This window comes from Pocillopora damicornis, chromosome 6 (assembly GCF_964200805.1).
Source record: "Pocillopora damicornis chromosome 6, jaPocDami1.2, whole genome shotgun sequence".
NCBI classification, from domain to species: domain Eukaryota; kingdom Metazoa; phylum Cnidaria; class Anthozoa; order Scleractinia; family Pocilloporidae; genus Pocillopora; species Pocillopora damicornis.
In genome coordinates, this window is record NC_142675.1 from 3,191,462 (window position 1) to 3,210,703 (window position 19,242).

The window sequence follows — 19,242 nt, forward strand, 5'->3', positions numbered from 1 at the left end:
AAAAGAAAAGAGAGAAAAGATATTGACCATAGCAACAGGTTACCCAGGTGTTCAAACTTTCCCCACCCCCTCCCCTCCTCGGTTGTTTATTTCTGAGAGAGAGGTAGGAGTGGGAAAAGCAAGAAAAAAGGATGAGGGAAGAGTGAATTAAAAAACCCGGCTCTGTACCACAGGTTCACCAGCCTTTAAACAATATAAAACGAAAGGAAAAAGAATTAATGGAAGAGATATAAAGTGCCTATGTTTTTTTTTCTTTTTTTGTGTTTTCTGGTTAATAACTGTATTCGAAATTTGAAATTATCGACCTTAGCGCCTTGTGAGTTCTCCTTGACCATTTTTTTGCGCATTAAAAGTACAATTTGGCGGCCAAAAAGTGTCCATTTGGCGCGCGGCTAAAATGATCATGTTACGTATTTGTGACATAGAAAACTGTGCAGAAACTTCGTCGGTGAAAGGAGAAATGAAGAGGAGACGACGAACAGATTTCGTGGACGTAGCGCCAAATGAGGTTAGATAAAAGAATTATAGATCTACACCGGGTATTTCCATACACCACTTTCCAAAGGATGTAGCTGTATGGCCAAAATGGACGCGTTTCCATCGTAGTCATAGAGGAGATTTTACTCTTTAAAGTCGTCGCCCTTATGCTCCGTTGTGTCCGTTTCGACTTCGAAGACGGCTGTCACGAACACATACCACTGGTCAAATCAGGAGAACTTAGATTGCCTGTGAATTCAGCTAAAAAGAATACTGATTAAGGGGCCTATCCCACATCGGACACGATTAAACCACTTTCCTTTCGGCTGACATTACCTAGGCGAAGAATGGTGAGCTTCTCAATGTTGCTTATTTCACGCGCTTCAGAGTTACTTATACTCTTTGTCTTTCTACATGATTAAATTTGCGCTTTTCTAATCGTTTGATAATCCTACCAGTTGTAGTTTCCATCGAATTTTACAAACAGAAATACATCATTTGTATTAAAAAATGAAAATTAGCGCGCGTGCTTCGTGATTCATCTGATTCTTTCGATGCTGCCGTCAAAAGTAAGTTTTGGTTTGCCAAACAGCAACGAAACCCAAGAGCACTGACCATGCAAGGCGAACCTTTGCCGCACCTAGTACGAAAGAATGATTTGTTAGGGCAACAGAAAAGAATACAGCCTCTCATTCTTGCCATAGAACTTAAAATTTTGTAATGGGAGTTTTTTGTTCTAATCTTGACCTTAACACCGCAAGCGAGAAATCGTCTTTGTCCCTTTTTCAGTCTTGGTCGAGATATTTGTTTAATGCACGCGGTTCTTCTGAACCGCACTTGCAACTGCCATTTCTTCTTTACTACTTGAGTACGATGTATCACAACTCTTTAAGAGCTTGCTGAAGGTAGATAGACATACTTATTGGACATTATTTCAAGAGTTTTTCAAAGCTGACTGATACAAAATTACAAGAGACGTGAGAGATTTGTAAGTGACAACTGAGAGTTTTCACAGTTTTCTACGCTATCGCCGGCTGGCTCGTTACCAGTCTACCGGGCACTTTAAGGACAAACTAAGAGCACTTGAGGGCCCGAAAAAACCGAGCTTAATTTTTAAGAATTTTTCTTCTATCGGAGTTGGTTGGAATATATAACAAGCTAAATACATACGCAAAAAAAAAGTCCTTGTCATAGGCACCTCTTCCCCATCATGCACCAGGGAGGGGAGGTCAATTTTAGAAAGAGGGGTTCAAAATTCTCCCAACCTCTCTCCCACCGTCATCAAAACCCTCTATGTACCCTTGAGGGAAGTGAAGTTTACAAAAAGAGGTGCACATTCTCCTTCTGACATCCCCCTCCCCCTCTTCCTTCCCCTTCTCCACACACACACACACACACACACGCACACACACACACACGCATGCGCCAAACCCCTGATACACCCTTGAGTGGACGTCAAGTTTACATAAAGGGGTATATATGTTATCATCCCGCGCATGATTCGAGGGGGTTGATTTTGGAGCAGGGGCAAGTTTGTAAAGAACCTGTGGTTCTGCGTCGGTGGGAGATATAACAAGATAATTTGGTTTTATTCACTGAATTGAAAATGTGAATTGGCCACCGTACAGAATTTTTAAAGACATTGGAGCGTTAGCACTCAAGGGCTTACATTCCAAATGTCAGCTTTAGAAACTCTACGGTGGCCAAGCTATATTGTATAATTCAGATGATAAAACCAAATTAAATTAAATTTGCCTTTTCGTCATTGGCGTGTTCAGGCTTGTGGCGATTTGACCGATCGCTTTGATTGGCAGGCTTCGTTTTCTTTGCCTTTCTCTTGTATTCTTCATAGGTACCTCTACTAAAGCATACTTTTATTTAGCCCCTCCCCCTCTCCTTGCGTCCCCAACATGAGATGAAAACGCAAACGAAAGAAGGATATTGTGCAGTCAGAGCGCGGGAGGGTTGAGTGCAAAAGTTGTGTACCCTTGTAATAACAATTAGAATACTTGGTTTCATTTTGTCGGACTTTTATTTTCTGAAAATTTCAAATCACTGTACATGTCATATCAATAAAAAGATACGATTTAAATTAAAGTAACCAATCAAATTGCAGGAAAATGAAAGACAACTTTTGACTCTTTTATAAACGAGCGCAGCACTGGATCAAAAAAATTTTTATACAAACTAAAACATCGTGTATTTGAGCTGTTAAATTTTGCAACTTCAAAATGGAAGTAAAAAAGTGGTGATTGATAGTGGTGTAGTACAATTTTAATCTGAAATCATACTTGTGATTTCAAATCAAACTTACTCTGCGCGCCCGTTAGATTTTGAAATCATGCTTATGATGATTTCAGACCAAATTGCACCCCACTCAATTCAGTTAGCTTTGTAAATTCTGAGCTCCAAAATTATAAGAAACGTTTAGCAATCATTCAGGAGATATGATATTTTGAACTTAAGAGTGAAAGGGTTGATTAAGAAAGTAGGCGAAGTAACGCGGATTTAGAGATGTTAAGGCAGTGTCTTCCTTTCCGCAACTTCTTTAAGACATTGCTTCCTGCCGCAGTAATAACCAAAACTAACTGTAGTGAATCTTAAAAGAGTTAAGAGTGGCTAAGTTTCAAGATAAATATCCTAAGATTTTATTTTGGGAACTTTGGGGATGGATTATTCCTTTAAAAATCACGGGCGAAAAGCTTATATTAAAAGAGAACAAATTTTCAAGTGCGAACCTAAGATAAATAAACCTAAGTAAATAAATTATTATTAAATTATTAATTATTATTATTATTAAGTCTTACATGCTGCAATACCATTACCCTAACTTCGATTGCATTTACCCTTCCATGCATGGCCTATCAAACTACAATTTTTTGCCGGGCGATGTCACTAAACTTCTGAAAGAAATGGAAAAGCCCGGAAGATTCGGCCGAATGACCCATGATCTACCCCCTTCATTTAGTCACCAGAAATTCATTGTAAGGGACAATAAAATTTCTATTAGTTTAAGCTATTGAGGGTACGCAGATTGTCAATGAAATTCTGTCTTATTGGTTGATCAGGACCATAGATTAAGGCGCGGTGTCTCGTAGGATGAAGTAAGCATTGTACATTGATCGACCGTACCACTCGCGGTAGAGAGAAAATTGAAATCGTAACCAAGTCTCTTCCGCGGCCGTGTCCAGTCTGCTTGTCAAGAGCATGACCAGAAAGAAGAGGACTTGGAAATGCGGGTAGAAAACGCTCATTTCTAGCGAAATGCACGGGGAGTTTTGGTATTGAGACATGTTCCAGGATGCAGTGATCTTAGATCATAAAGTATGGCCGAGAAAAATGCTGATCGAGAGGAATTTCGGGCGCAAACCACCTCCGCGTGGACAACGGTCGAACTCGGAGTGTGCATCCTTGACTTCGTCATTCGACAGGAGTAAAAGTGAGTTGGTTCTGTTAGCTTTTTCCCAGCCACGCTTCACTTTTCCGTAGGTCATATTGTCATAACACGGTTTGATTATGGCTTGCCAGTCCGAGTGCGCACGATGCTGACGTAGCCACTCACGACGAAAATCGTCGATTTTATTCGCTTCGTCCATTTTCGCAAAAGCAGAAATTGGTGGGTAGTTTATTGAAAGCAAAACCGAAGGAAATCGCAAATAGTCTTCTAACAGAGTTGAAATAAAAATACATGAGACCACAAAGCAAAAAACGAGGGTATTTGCAGCGAAAACAAATGTTTATTAAACCACAAACGTCCCATTAGCGCTGTTAAACTTGATAGTTCACTTGGATAACAAATTCCAGATGAAATTTAATAAAAAAATTGAGTTCCTGGTAAAACATGAGAATCAGTCATTATTAAGTGCCTGTGAAGGAGGGGGGGGGATTTGGAGAGGTCGATGGGATGGATTTAGGGGAGTCACATGGTTTGAAAGGGGAACGGAAGGGGGCCAGTCGTCGCCAACAGAGTATGAAGGGAGGGGGGACTAAGAAATTGACTGCTAATTACCTGCCAATGAGGAGGGATCATAAGGATACTACAGAATCAGGTCATTTTATCGCGATGATAAACCAAAATCCTCTGACTCCCTCCCCTCCCCTAGTGATAAGTAATGACCAATCACTAAACCAAAGTAAATATCTGCGTTTACTGGACACGAGTGATCTCTTTCTTTTGCTGAATTAGCAAAAAGATAAACGAAAACCAAAAACAGGACGAAAACAAGGAAACCAAAAGAAGAGTAAAATTCTTCATGCTATCTGCAATCCCAAACACATTTGTTGGCACATGCAATACCCCCCCGCCCTTCTCAATATTGGTCTACTAGATGGCAACCAGCAACATTTGAAGGTGGGAGAGAGTGAAAGAACTTCATAGACGTTGCTCTGGTGAAGTGTCCCAACTAATTTTGTCTGGGAGCGTAATAATGATATAATGAGACGTTTTTTCGTCTTGCCACGAGCGTGGCACAAAGAAAAAATTCTGAGTTCCCACGAGGAATTGAACCTCTGACCTTCGGATTTCCGCGCTCCAATGCTCTACCACTGAGCTACAAAGACTCCACGGTGAGCGAGATCTAGTGTGAAGTTTCACATGAAAAAACAACTCTCTCTATCACCTTACCGAGCTCAAAATTTATCATCTCTCTTATTATACTTACAAACACGAAGCTATCGACATTGCTGATCCTAACAGTATGTATAACCTCAAAAGGTTACCTAAGTGACTGAGCGGACAATTCGAACGCACATAGTGATCTTTATTACATTTAGATGATAGCGTTAAGACGTAATTTTACTTGATGAGATTAGCGGTTGAGGTTGCGTGTGGTCCAAACCAAAAGAGGATACAACAGAAACTAAACTAAGAAAAATGCGTTGCGAAATGTAACATATTTACCTAACTAAAAATGAAGCGATTGCATAGAAAACTGAATACGAGAACTACACCAATAATACCTACAAAAGGTAAACAACGTAAATGCAAAAGAAATAAAGACTTACTTTGATCTGGCTCGTAACGGTAGCAAATAGCCTGTAGCGATTATCGAGCAGCGACGATTTAGTGGCGATGATTTAGTAGCGATGATTTAGTAGCGATGACTGAGATAAAATCTTTTCACGTCTACTTACATGGGACATTGATCGGAGATAACAAACTTATTGTGTCATAGTCATTAACTAACGAAAGACTTATTGATAATAAATGAACCAGAACAAAAACATAATAAAGTGTGTATTAACTAAGCGTGTCAAAACTAACAGTATGCAAGACGCGTGCCATAAACTAGACTCGCTCACTGTGGAGTCTCTGTGGCTCAGTGGTGAAGCACCGGAGCGCGAAAATCGGAAGGTTTGAGGTTCAATTCCCCGTGGGGGCTCGGAATTTTTACTTTGTTCCACACTCATGGCAAGACGAAATAATAACTATTACCATCCCTCTTATTCTATTTCGAGACATTTCATTGTTCTGATGCACTCAGTCATCCGGATGAATGCCTTTGATTATTTGATATAAGGTGATTGACGTATTATGATCGTCTGTGTTCGCGTGGTCCTCGAAGCATCCCATCATTGCAAAGCAACACAGAATCGACGGTAGGTTGCGAACTAAATGCAACGTCTTTGAAATTCGTAAAGAGCGACTAACTTATTGACATGTAGAATATGAGTTTTGGGGCCAGTAGTAAGGGTACCAGACAGACGATTTAAAAAACTATCTTCACCTTGAGCTATTTCATCGAGAATCGAAACCGAACGGTTTAATTTGATTGATGTGAATTCATATCAATGTTTTCCGGCAGCTGTTGGTCGAATCGATTTCAAGCGTTGTTTGACAGATTGTGTCTATATCAGGAGAGAAGCTTAAAGCTAAAGGTAAGAAGAATGCTTCTAACAAACCATCATAAAATAACTATGTGGGGATATTTACGAATCGCACATAAAGAAACGCACACCGTCAGTAATCCTTGTCACAGCTTCCCATGCAGTTCTCTAAACTCAGCAAGCTTATTGGTATGTGTAAGCGAAATTTTACTGTATGTAAAATCTGAATTTCGAAGGTAAGTTTTTTTTGTCGGACGTATAGCGCAAACGTGCTAGAGTCAAATTTATGTTCGAGAATTGATACTGATGAAAGTGGAAATCGAAAGTGAATTGGTTTCAAATGGAGGAACTTGGGAAATATTCCTCAAGCTGAGTTTTTTAAAAATTAATTTCTCCTCGTTACTGCAATGTTAAAAATGAACGTGATTTTCCTGCACGATTTAACCTGCTAACTCCCATGGGTGACCAAGACAGGATTTCTCCTTACAATATCTACACAATATCAATCAGATAAGTGTTAAGAATTAAGAAAAAGATCAATTTCAGATAGTTAGTCGATTCTATACTAAATTCTATGAACCATTACTATAAGAATTGTATGGTTGACAGTAAGGAGAATTACAAATTTGATCTGGGAGTTAAAGTGTTAGGATACAAGCACCTGTCATGATATTCTAGCTTTCAATCAGTTGGAATTTTCATTGGGAATTTAAGACAACGAATTTGGAATATGGAGTCTGGACTGGAAATTAAATATGGGGGGGGGGGGAGGGCCAAGAAAGTCAGTTTCACAGCTTATTCTTCATGCAGGCTGTGATTATTGCATATAATATTTGTACAGCTAAACAGCATTCAAACTAATCTGAAAAAAGAAATACATTTAAGAACAGTATAATTTACCTACAGTATAATTGCTTGCTGTCTGTACATGTATTTGTACATGAAGCCATTCACCATACTGAACACAATATTTACTTCAATAACCAACATGTCTGTTATTAATACATGATCCATGATATTAACACTGGAGTCCAATCCTCTAACATGTGACCATATAATCAATATTTATGCATTTAAAAGCCAGATGGAAGATTTTCACCAGTTTATTAACCCTTAAACCCCTAAGAGTGATTGGCTTCTAATTTCTCCTTACAGTATCAGCCTTGAATCAAGTGTTAGGGTTGTGAGAATAATAGAAATAATCACAAGTTTAAGAAGCTCCTGATTGTCAAACAAATTCTCCTTGAAATGTAGAGAGATCAGTGTGGAGAATATGAACACTAATGTTAGGGTGTAAAGGCTTAAAGGTTCTATTGTTATAATATTACTCCTGCTGCTGTACAGTGAAAATGTTTTTGTTTCTGTGATGTTATCTGTTAATACATCACAAGCTTTTAAGTATTAATTGCACTTTTTTGTTTATATCACTCATTTGTGTGGCATTCAATAGTACCACTTTTCTTTATGTAATGTTATGTTACTCAGTCTATTGATGTATGTGCAGTTATTTAATAAATAACAAAACAACAAAAGCAAACATCGTGGTATCATGATCCTAATCCTAACCATATCGCCCTAACCCTATCCCTAAGCTTATCACCCTAACCCTAACCATATCACTTTAAACCTAACCCATCATGATATCGCGTAGGCCTCACGGACTCTTCACGTTTAGACCCTTATTGCAGAAGTTCCAATTGAAGATGTTAGGGCCGAATGTACATTACACCCCGACAACATCTACCAAAGGCCAGAACTGTGGGACTTGATGGCGTGGCATACTTTCAGATGGTGTTGCAGTACCTGTAGATGCCAAAAATGGAACGTAAAATTTCTTAATTAGACATGATCTTACAGAAAGGTAAATCGGTACAACTAAATGGATATTCAAATAGGCTTCCGCACCTTCGAAAAACTCGAATGATCACCTAGTAGTATATTAACTGACTTTACAGCCTGTACCATAAGCGTCAGTGGGAGGCTTCAGTACTTTAATAATGAGAATACACGTCATCGACCATAAAGGTGCGCATAAATCATGAGGAACGGCGTAATCTCCCTCAAACAACTGGTATCTGTCTTTTGCCAAAAACGGCAACGAACTAAAGAAAGAGTTGTTTCGCAAACTTTAAGACGTCATCTTAAAAGAGAAACAACCCATCCGTATGGGGAAATTTCCATATCTCCAAAAATGACTCCTTGTTGTGCGGCTTACGCATTCGAAACGAACGGCAGCAAAATGAATTACCCTGGTTAAGTACCTCACACTAAAGATACACTTTGGCGAAATGGTGATACGTTCGCATGGGAAGCCTTTGCCCATTTTGCTTAAATACCCCGTCAAAATATTTTTTTGCTGATATCACTGGGGTGGAAAAAAATCCTTGGACGACCATGAAGACTGACGAACGGCTTCACCTCGAGACGTCAGCTTTAGAAAATAGTCTTAGAAACGGTAAGCAAGTAGTTACATTATCAACTCAGTTGATAAAATCAAACTTTCTTATTAAACCCCCCCCCTACCCCACCCCAGCACCACAGTTTCTTAAAGAACTTGCTCGTTTTATTTGAAAAAGCAAACAATCAAACACATCCCCACACACACACACACACACACACAAAAACAAATGAACACAAAACTAGACAAAAACCCTTCGGACCGTAAAAATGGGGCAGGCAAGCTCGGTCCAAAGTCTTTTTCCGACAACAAAAATCCAGTAAAATGAAGGAAGATGGTTCGAACTCCTAAAGAGCGACCCGTAACTCAGTTGGAAAAGTGTATACCAACGGAAGAGTTAGATGATACTTAAGACGTTTGTGACGTGCGTTATATTTTGATGAACTAAATGCCAATTATTTAATCGACAAAGCTTCGTAAAGCGTTGAGAAAGAGGACAACTGAGTGTAATATGAAATTAGCGAGGATGTTGCGATTTATTAACTCAAGCCATGTAACGGCTTCGAGCTCCTTGAGAGGACCGGCAATAAGAGGCAACATTGCCCATTGTTGAAATGAAGAATCAAACTGAATCATTCGACGTTTGTTAAGAGATCTTAAAGTATGTTGCGTTTCGATAACCTTAATGGAAATTGTTGTATCGACCACAGATTCGCAAAGCATTGCAAAAAAGAGGACAAATGAGAACAGCATGACATTATCGATGTATAATTATCATCTGACTCAAACCCTGTACGCTTCGAGCTGTTTGAAGACGATTATTAACCTGGAGGCAACATTGCCGACTTGTGAAATATAGAAATAGACTGAATCATTTCGATCACCTAAATGCAAACCATTTTATTGACCACAGACCCGAAAGACGACAACCGGATTGTAATGTGACATTACTAGTGATGTAATGATTCACTAACTCAAACACTGTAAGCTTTGAGCTGTTTGAAGGCAATCTTCTACTCAGAAGCAAAGAGGCACACTATCAAAATGAAGATTAAAAAGGATTCTTTAGACAGTTGTAAAGATATCTTGAAAATGTTGAAATTTCGCTGAGCAGATTTTTTTCGTGACCACAGAAGATGCGTTGCGAAAGTGGACAACTAACTGTTATATGACTGTCATGGTCACGCTTCACTAACTCCGCCTGAGTAAACTTCGAGGGCAATTGAGAACAATATGATATTATCGATGTATAATTTTTAACTAACTCAAACTCGGCACGCTTCGAGCTGTTTGAAGACGGTCATCAACCCAAAAGGCAACATCTTGTACTGATAAAACAAAGAATTAAACTGAGTCCTTTGAAGTTTGTTCAGACGTGTTGAAGAAGATGGCTTTTCAGTCAACTTAATGCAACCTATTTTATCGACCACATATTCGAAAGAGGACGATCGAGTATAATGTGACATAAGTTATAATGTAACGAGTCACCGACTCAAACGCTGTAAGCTTCAAGCTGTTCGAAGACGATCAGCGACTCGGAAGCAAAGTTTCATACTGATAACATAAACAGTAACAAGGATTCTTTAGACGGTTGTTAAGATATCTTGAAAATGTTGACATTTCGCTGAGCCTAGTACGCATTGTATCAGCGACTACATGCAGACACGAAAGGTATGAAAAGCATTGCGAAAGAGGACAACTGAGTGTTGTATTATTTAGGCGCTAAGAAGTAGATGACAGTTTTCAAGGATGAACGAAATGCGAATCAACAGAAAGTTGCCAGCTAAACATTAGCAACAACTTGAATTATACTACAACGAGTTCTCGATTTAATAGGTCTCATTTTCCTAGAAGTTTTTAAAAAGCTTACTACTCAAGAAAGGAATACGCTTTCATTTGCACTAATCTAAAATTAAAAACTCAAGAAGGCACGGTGGGCTCGATTAACTACGGATATCCTGTTGCATGACAAAAGGTGCTGTACAAGGCTCGTGTAATACTATGTTGAAATAAACTTCATGGTGTTTGGCTGATCAATATTCTTCGTGGTAGTTTGTGGCTCGCGTAGCCACGAAATTAGCTACTGGTTTGGCCAATCAGCTAGCGGTTTAGGAAAACAATACAGCTGTGGTCACAATAGGAATTCCCGTGAAATAAATCGCGTTCGATCGATAACTCCTCCAAGATCGTACTCTAGTGCGTCGGCTAACGAGCCATGTTCTCTTCTGTCAAATCAATTTCATTAGATCGCTTGCTTGAACGTTGAATGCGTTCTAAGTATTTCAAAACAAGGCTTGATCTGTTGGGAATGAACTTTTACTCAACGCAGAGACAAACAGCATTTATTTGTCTATTCCCCGCCAAAATTACATTATGGCGCGAAATGAGTAAATTCCGAGTTGAGACATCGTATGCGAGATGGAAGCGAAAACTACATTCGTAACAATGTAATTTCTTCTTAGAATTTGGAAAAGTTGAATTTCTCAGCATGGAAACTGAATGGAGAATGGTAAATTTCGCGATTTAAAAGACGTTCAAGTCCGGTAAGTTACTTTCATTGGATTGTTATAACACATAAGATAATTTTTATTATGATAGCATTTGCATGTGGAATTTGTTAAACAGATTTGATTAATTCTCCTCGTAAATACAGTAGTAATTAGTTGGGTTAAATTCAGTAGCATGATTTGCTTCAACTTAGCATACATTCAGTGCAAAAATTCAAAATTGTAACGCAATCGTTGCCTGTAGCAAAACAGGGCGGAAAAGTAAGATGATAAGTTTCTCGTGCGTCTACAGGTCAAGTCCTTGCTTGCCTTCTAATAAGTGTTACGGTGTCACGATTACTGTAATGTCATTGTCACATTCTTGACAGGAAAGCGTGTCAAATCTTCTTGCTTTTAAGAACGTTTACGAGCATAAAAAGGTTGCGATATTTTTTTCTTTTTTATCACGCGGACACGATTATTTGCACGTTCACCGGAAATGAATTCACAGTCTTTACAAAGGATAATGGTCATTTGATCGCTTTCTTAGTATTCGGGCGCTGATAAAGAGCGCGGCAAAACCGTGGTGGCAATTTCTGTCAACGATTTCTGTCAACGATTACTGTGGAATTGTAAGCAATCGGTTGCGTTTTCATTGCTGTGTTAACCTTAGAGTATTCGATATATTTCTAAGGTGAAATACACTGAATGTAACTGATTTTTTTAACCGCAAAATTACAACAGTGACAAAACTTTACAAAAAGCTTCTACGCGTCTAGCGCTAATAAAAATTATACAACCTCGAAGAAGAATAATTTAGTACAGATAGCATCCAATTTATGATGAAACATTACTGCTCTTAAAGCAGAAATGCCCCATCTATTGTTGTCTGTTTTATTTGTTGTTGACAGAAATAAAACAGGCAAACCTTAATTTAGAAATGACCTGACCTATATTCTTCCATGTCATTGGTTTGTTGAGGAACTAAGTTGCTGAAGAGTAAGTTTCACATTACAAACCAAATCTGATTGGTGGACACAGTAACTTATATCCCAAAGAACTAATTAAAAATGTATTTGAAATCTGATTGGTTCATTCAGGAACTAAGATACCCAAAATTTCAAGTACACATTAAAATGGTGAAGTACACATTTAAATGGGGAGGTGTTTTATGTTCTTTTTTGTGGGTGTAAGGAGGTTTGTTTATGAATGAAAGTGATCTTCGCAGTGATGTGCACTACTTAGGCAGTAGTGAAAATAAGGCCTGAAAAAAATTTCAGGCCTGTACGGGATTTGAACCCATGACCTCTGCGATACCGGTGCAGCGCTCTACCAACTGAGCTAACAAGCCAACTGGGAGCTGGTCATGATGGTGGTTCTAAATAAACCCGTCAAGTGATGAATATACGGTTAAGAATATATGAAAGTCATATATTTGAACTGCGGATTTTCACTACTGCCTAAGTAGTGCACATCACTGCGAAGATCACTTTCATTCATGTCTTTATCCGCAGTTCAAATATATGACTTTCATATATTCTTAACCGAGGTTTGTTTATGTTATTAAGATCATCTCTCTTTTCTAAAATATGAAAGGCTCTAATTTCGGTAAAAAAATCACTCTCAATAACTGTCTGTTAGAAGTTTGGGAATCTTAGGGTTAATCATGACCATAACTTAATTTCCTTAAATGTAATTCACTGGTGCATTTAAGATGGTTTGTTTTTCAATAGTTATTTTTATAGAGTTTTAATCTGACAGCGTAACCAGACAGTTGGCTGTATGGTCAAACCTTGATTATCCAGACTTGTGGAGAATCATGGGTTTTATAGTCCAGATAATCCAGAGTTTGGAGAATGGAAGATATGAGTATAAATGTTGGTAGAAAATGGGATGAGAGCAGCAAGTCCAGATAATGGAAAAATCTGGATAATGGAGGTCCAGATAATCAAGGTTTGACTGCATTGATTGGACATGGCCGCTAGCAGTATTTGGACAGTTAAAGCAGCCAATCACCCTAGTTAGTAAGTCCACTCAGTCAAATCCACTATTCACAGAGTTTAGAAAGCACTTTCAGTTTAAAATTTTGCATTTGTTCTTCCAGAAATTGTAATGGTTATTATTAATTGGTGACAATTAGACTTTGTGTTGTCCAATTTGGTCAGTAATCTTGCATACTCAAGTAAATATCCGAATCTGCATGGAGAGTCACTTGGCCAAAAAGTATTAGGTAATACAGAGAAAGATAATAAATTTAAACTTCTTTTGCATTAGATACATCTACTGTTCTGATAATAATTAATTATTCATTGAAGGCTAAGTGTGTGGAATCTGGTGACTAGTAGTTTAGACCGCAATCTTATTAACCTGTGGTGTGCGTGCGGCACATGCGCAGAGACAAAAAAAAAACGTGCTCGACTGCACGAGAGAACCGCCATGTTAGAACTTGGACTCGTTATGTACTCGTTGTGTTTTACTAAGCGTGGCTGTCCCGTTTTGTTTTGTTACTGTTAGAAGTTTGTGATTAAGTATTCGTCGATTAAAGTCAATTAATTCAGTCTTGTGGTTTTCACAAAGTGAGTATTCATGTTGATTAATCCTGAGGCAGAGTCAAAGGGATTTTTCAGCCACAAAATGCCTCTAATCAAATAATCATGGAGAATTGCAAAGATATCAGTCAAGAATACCCAAGCTTGATAAAGACACTTGAGAACTAGTAAAAGTGAAATGATTATATAGGTTGACAGTGGATGCCTCAACTTTCAGTCAAAAGAGGCAGATAGTGAATACTTCAGTGTTCCTTTTAATCTCTTCTATACTCTCTTGGGTAGTGTATACCTGAGGATAATACCTTTAGTCTTTTCCACATATATCCCCTTAGGTAGTGTATACCTGAGGGTTATTTTTAATCTCTCTTATACACTTTTGATTAGTGTATACCTGAAAGTTACTTTTAATCTTTTCTATATATACCCTCTTGGGTAGTGTATATCTAAGGATTACTTTTAATCTCTTCTAAACTATCTTGGGTAGTGTATACCTGAGGAAAATACCTTTAGTCTTTTCCACATATATCCTCTTAGGTTGTGTATACCTAAGGGCTACTTTTAATCTATTTTAATCTCTTCTATGCCCTCTTGGGTAGTGTATACCTGAAGGTTACTTTTAATCTCTTCTATACCCTCTTGGGTAGTGTATACCTGGGAGTTATTTTTAATCTCTCTTTTATACCCTTTTGGGTAGTGTATACCTTAAGATTACTTTTAATCTTTTCTATGCCCTCTTGGTTAGTGTATATTTAAGGGTTACTTTTAATCTCTGTTATACCCTCTTGGGTAGTGCATACCTGAGGGTGAGTTTTAATCTCTGTTATACCCTCTTGGGTAGTGTATACCTGAATGTTACTTTTGATCTCTTTTATACCTTCTTGGGTAGTGTTTACTTGGGGGTTACTTTTATCTCTCTTATACCCTCTTGGGTAGTGCATACCTGAATGTTACTTTTAATCTCTCTTTTACCCTCTTGGGTAGTGTATACCTGAATGTTACTTTTAATCTCTTGTTTACCCTCTTGGGTAGTGCATTCCTGAAGGTTACTTTTAATCTCTCTCATACCCTCTTGGGTAGTGTATATCTAAGGGTTACTTTTAATCTGTTCTATACCTTCTTGGGTAGTGTATATCTGGGGGTTATTTTTAATCTCTCTTGTACCCTTTTGGGTAGTTTATACCTGCGGTTTATTTTTAATCTCTCCTATACCCTTTTGGGTAGTGTATACCTGGGGGTTATTTTTAATCTCTCTTGTACCCTTTTGGGTAGTTTATACCTGGGGTTATTTTTAATCTCCCCTATACCCTTTTGGGTAGTGTATACCTGAGGGCTACTTCATGAAGTCATCTGAAACACTTGCACCAAATTATTACAGTGTTTGATAATGTACATGAGAAAATTACAAGCTTCTGATTGGCTGAAAACAAGTGCATTCTCTTGTAACAGGAGTTCAAAGTTGTATCACAAGTGTAAATTACAAATAGTGTGTGCAATCTTTCAAAATTCCATCTGTCTTGACTTTCAGTGATGTTTTTTCATGTCCATTCATTTAATGAACAAGAAATAAGATGATTTCTCTTGCAATTTTTTAAAATAAGCACTGTCATATGAATTTTTCAAATATTTTTTATTCTATCTTCTACCTGTTTGCTGAATAGTCTATGTATGGACATTAGGGAGAAGATACAAGTTAATCACTTTTGGGGATTAAAGGGTTAATCACTTGTATGATTACAAACAGAATTGGACTTTACTTGGTCCTATTATCATTATACATCATGCTCAACCTCGTCCAATAACTAGTCAGTAATAGATGGATTGTACATACACATTGTGATCAAGGAAAGATTTCTTTCCTGACACACTGCTGGTGAAAAGCCTTTTAATCATTTTGAATAAATTATAAAAAGTTTGCTTTTGAGCAACTAAAGGAAGAGTGAAACAGGTCCCTCAACCCTCAACATCTTCTTATTAATCCTCCCTTCATGCCACCATATGTTTTCATGTAAATTTGTAGGGAAAATATGATGTTACATCACCACACAACTTTTTCAGTTAATATGTGTATCAAGTCTTTTGTTCGATAGTTTGCTAATATTGTAAGTATAAGTTACATATAAATCACATCTTGGAGTTAACTCTTCTGAACTCTCAGAAGTGATTAACATGTAACTTCTCCCTACATTATCCAGAAAACAAGTGATGAGAATACTGAAATATATACTGTGTCTTTCCCCACATTTTTTTTAAAGTTTAAGTCATGATAATTAATTTCCTTTTGCTTTGGGCCCTCGCTGCTTGGTTTACAGCTGCAGTTTTGTATTGGTAATAATGTGATTATGAGTGCAATTTGGTGTTAACTAGCACAAAGACAACAAAATTGCATGAGCTGGTAGGGCAAGTGCAATTTGTAGTCTTTGAAAACTTTACAAGTGCTTATTACAAAAAATTACATGGGAAAGTATTGTATCACTTGCTAATAATGTACATGAAAAAACATCTAAAAACATCACAGAAAGTCAAGACAGACAAAATTTGAAAGCATGCAAGCTCAATTTGTAATTTGCACTCATCTGTGTTACATGAGAATGCATTCATTTTCAGCCGATGAGAAGTGGATAATTTTTTTTAATTTGAGTTTTAATAATTAAATTTAGACTAATTTTTTCATGTATAGTTTTGCATGTACCTCAAAACTTTTATTTGTGTTCTGTGTTGTAGCAGAGATAGTGGAATATATATGTCAGATGTAGTCTGTGAATCAAAGATGGATGTTGATGACACTCAAATATAAGAGCTAAAGTGACTTAATTAAGTTTTTGTCTGGTTCATCTTCACTTTGGGTACAACTACGAGGAACAGCTTCCCTTTGCTGGTACTTCACATTACTCTTGCCACTCTGGCTTGATATAAATAGAGATAATTAATTCATTAATAATTTACAAGAAAAAATTAGACATATTTCTCATATAACACAAGTGCAAAGTTTTAACACAAGTGCAAATTAAGAATAGCGCATGGGTGCAGCCAAAATTTCATCCGTTTTGACTTTCTGTGATGGGTTTTTCATGTAAATTATTAGCAAGTAACGACATGATTTCTTGTGCAATTTGGTTTAAATAAGCACTGATAAATTTTTCAAAGACTACAAATAGTACTTGCCCTATGGATGCGTGAAGTTCTATTTTTGAAAAATTAATTCATGTTTATAGTAACACCAAACTGCTTTCAAAATCATGTTGTTATTTATACAAACAGGCCAGTATGGTCAGCTAAGATCCTTAGGTGTGGCAAAATATCACGATTATAGTTAACAACAGGCTAATCAGGTTGTAATGCAGTCACAAAATTGCTAAATATGTTGTATTATGAATGTTAGCCAGTAGCTTTAGCAGGTCATGTCTAAACTGATTTTAATTTTGAAGTGTCTTTGCATCTTGCAGACTTCATTCAGAGAAGAAGCCCAACAAACACTGACCAAAAGAAAGGTTGAGAGATTAAAGGTTAGGTGACCCTTTTTGCTATTGGATGAGCAAAGCATTTAAGAAGGAATAATAAGAAGATGCATTATGCAATCCATTGCATTAGCGCAGCCTTAGCAGTCTGGGGAGAGCATGAGTAATATCACCCCTGAATCACACATCAAGACCATAAGAGTAGAGGAAAGCGTAGTTCTTGCCTAAGATAAGTTTCCCTTTTATTTCTTCATCAAAGTATTTTTCATGTAATATAGCATCCTGACACATTGTGGATGAAACTCAAAACTTTTTTAACGATTGTGGAAAAATTGAGGCAATCATGGTCATAAAGGAGTTTAAATCAGCAATCACTTACTTCAATGTCATGATCTCTTCCTTCTCACCTGAACTCCCTGTAGTAAGAAGGAAAATGAGGGGGGTGGGGTGGGTGCAAGGAAAGAATAGTGACCCATTCTTAGCCGGAACCAGGCTGAAATTTCCAAATAATATTCCTGAGCATCAATCATGATTCAAGAAATTAAAGTTAAGGGAGCTGGTTGCAATTCAATGCTATATTACCTGAAAGACCTTTGGCCCTCTCATGAAAATGAAAAGCAATTTTTGAACCTTAATTTAAACTTTTAGCCTTTAATTGTGGAAGCAGAGGGTGCAGTGGTGAGAGTGCTTCCCTCCCACCCCTCCCACTATTGTGAACTGGGTTCAAATCTTGGACCTGGCATCACATGTGGATTGAGTTCGTTGTTGGTTCTTGTCCTTGCTCCAAGGGGTTTTCTCTGGGTCTTCCAGTTTTCCTCTCTCAGTGAAATACCCGTATTCTAAATACCAATTCGACCTGGCAAAAGTGGACAGGAAGAGCCACCCCATGGATTGTCCACTGCTAAAATCCAGTTATTTATTTTTTTGTGTACCGCCATCCATGCAGGCTTTGCCATGTTTGGGACTAGTCACTATATATTACGTAGGGAGGGGTAGGAGGATTTTTGTTGTATCACACTGAAATTAACCTTGTGCCCCCCCCCCCAGATCTTTGTAGTATTTTAATGATCCCCCTCATTGGCAGTCAATGTCTTATAGCCCCCCCCTTTGTACCTTGTTAGCAATCACTGTTTCTCCCCCCCTCTGTTCCCCTGAAAACCATGTGATCCCCCCTTCATTCTTTCTTCCCCCCCCCGTGATTAATAATGATACGTGCTTTGCTTTTAATTTCCCCTGAGCAGAAAGATGTAATTTCACATTGTCAGCCCAAAGAACATGTCTTCAACATCTTGTAAGTGGGAAACTCTCTTTGTTTTTCCATTTTTTTTGGTTGTTGTTGTTTTTGTTTCTCTTTTTGGTTTTGTTTTTGTTTTTGTGTTTTTTTTTACTGTGTAGTCTTGATGCCATTTTATCCAAATTTGTGTATGTATTTATAGAGAGTCCAGTGAAGAAGATGAAGAAGCCTTCGAAGCCATGGCAGAAATTGATAAGTTTTGGGGAAAGTCTTAAACAGAAGGAAATTATAAAACCAGAGTAGAAACTAACTCTGAAAGGTATCCTTATTTCTGGTAAAAGAAAAAAAACCTTGCCACTGTACAGAACTGTAAGAAATGTAAATAAAGTGTCATTTCCATTGCAGAGTGTTGGTTTAAAATTCTACTTCAATTGAACAGAGAGCTTTAGTCAATAACGTCCATCTTCTCTATTGCAAGGAGCTGTTGCTTAAATTAGTTCACAGTCGCTCTAAAAATGGACTTCCACTGAATTTCGGCTTGAAAAATAGGTTTCCTTCAGCGATCTGTCACGATATAATAAGCCAGGTCCAAAATTCACTTTTCGTATTCATCGCTCTGTATTTTGTTTTGGAATTAAAATCATCTTGTTAGAAACCCATTTTGGTGGTCGCATTACCCGAAAGTTAAAAAAAACTGCCGAGCTGTTCATTTCACAGACATCTCGCATGCGCAGGAGTTCGAGGAAACCACAAATCTATCACCATAAAGATGAGATTTTCTTTTCCTGAGGTTGTAGAAACTAGGATACGAATACCA

General features: G+C 37.8%; 1 protein-coding gene across 2 annotated transcripts; it reads left to right on the plus strand.

Moving 5' to 3' along the window:
• The first annotated feature begins 5,820 nt into the window (after positions 1–5,820).
• Positions 5,821–18,829, plus strand: LOC149043465 (uncharacterized). 2 transcript variants are annotated; one of them, XM_089210218.1, is made up of 5 exons: positions 5,821–6,075; positions 6,282–6,354; positions 17,180–17,239; positions 18,433–18,482; positions 18,628–18,829. In XM_089210218.1, the coding sequence occupies exons 1-5, from the start codon at positions 6,011–6,013 to the stop codon at positions 18,698–18,700; spliced, it is 321 nt and encodes a 106-aa protein (XP_089066344.1). In that variant the 5' UTR covers positions 5,821–6,010; the 3' UTR covers positions 18,701–18,829. The 2 variants fall into 2 exon arrangements, with proteins under 2 accessions (XP_089066344.1, XP_089066345.1); XM_089210219.1 differs by lacking the exons at positions 18,433–18,482; positions 18,628–18,829 and adding an exon at positions 17,470–17,580.
• The last annotated feature ends 413 nt before the right edge of the window (positions 18,830–19,242 follow it).

Coding starts and splice junctions, on each gene's coding strand:
- LOC149043465 (XM_089210218.1), top strand. CDS start 6,011: ATGATCGTCTGTGTTCGCGTGGTCCTCGAAGCATCCCATCATTGCAAA. Junction 6,355..17,179: donor AGAGAAGCTTAAAGCTAAAG/GTAAGAAGAATG, acceptor TGCATCTTGCAG/ACTTCATTCAGAGAAGAAGC. Junction 18,483..18,627: donor GAACATGTCTTCAACATCTT/GTAAGTGGGAAA, acceptor ATGTATTTATAG/AGAGTCCAGTGAAGAAGATG.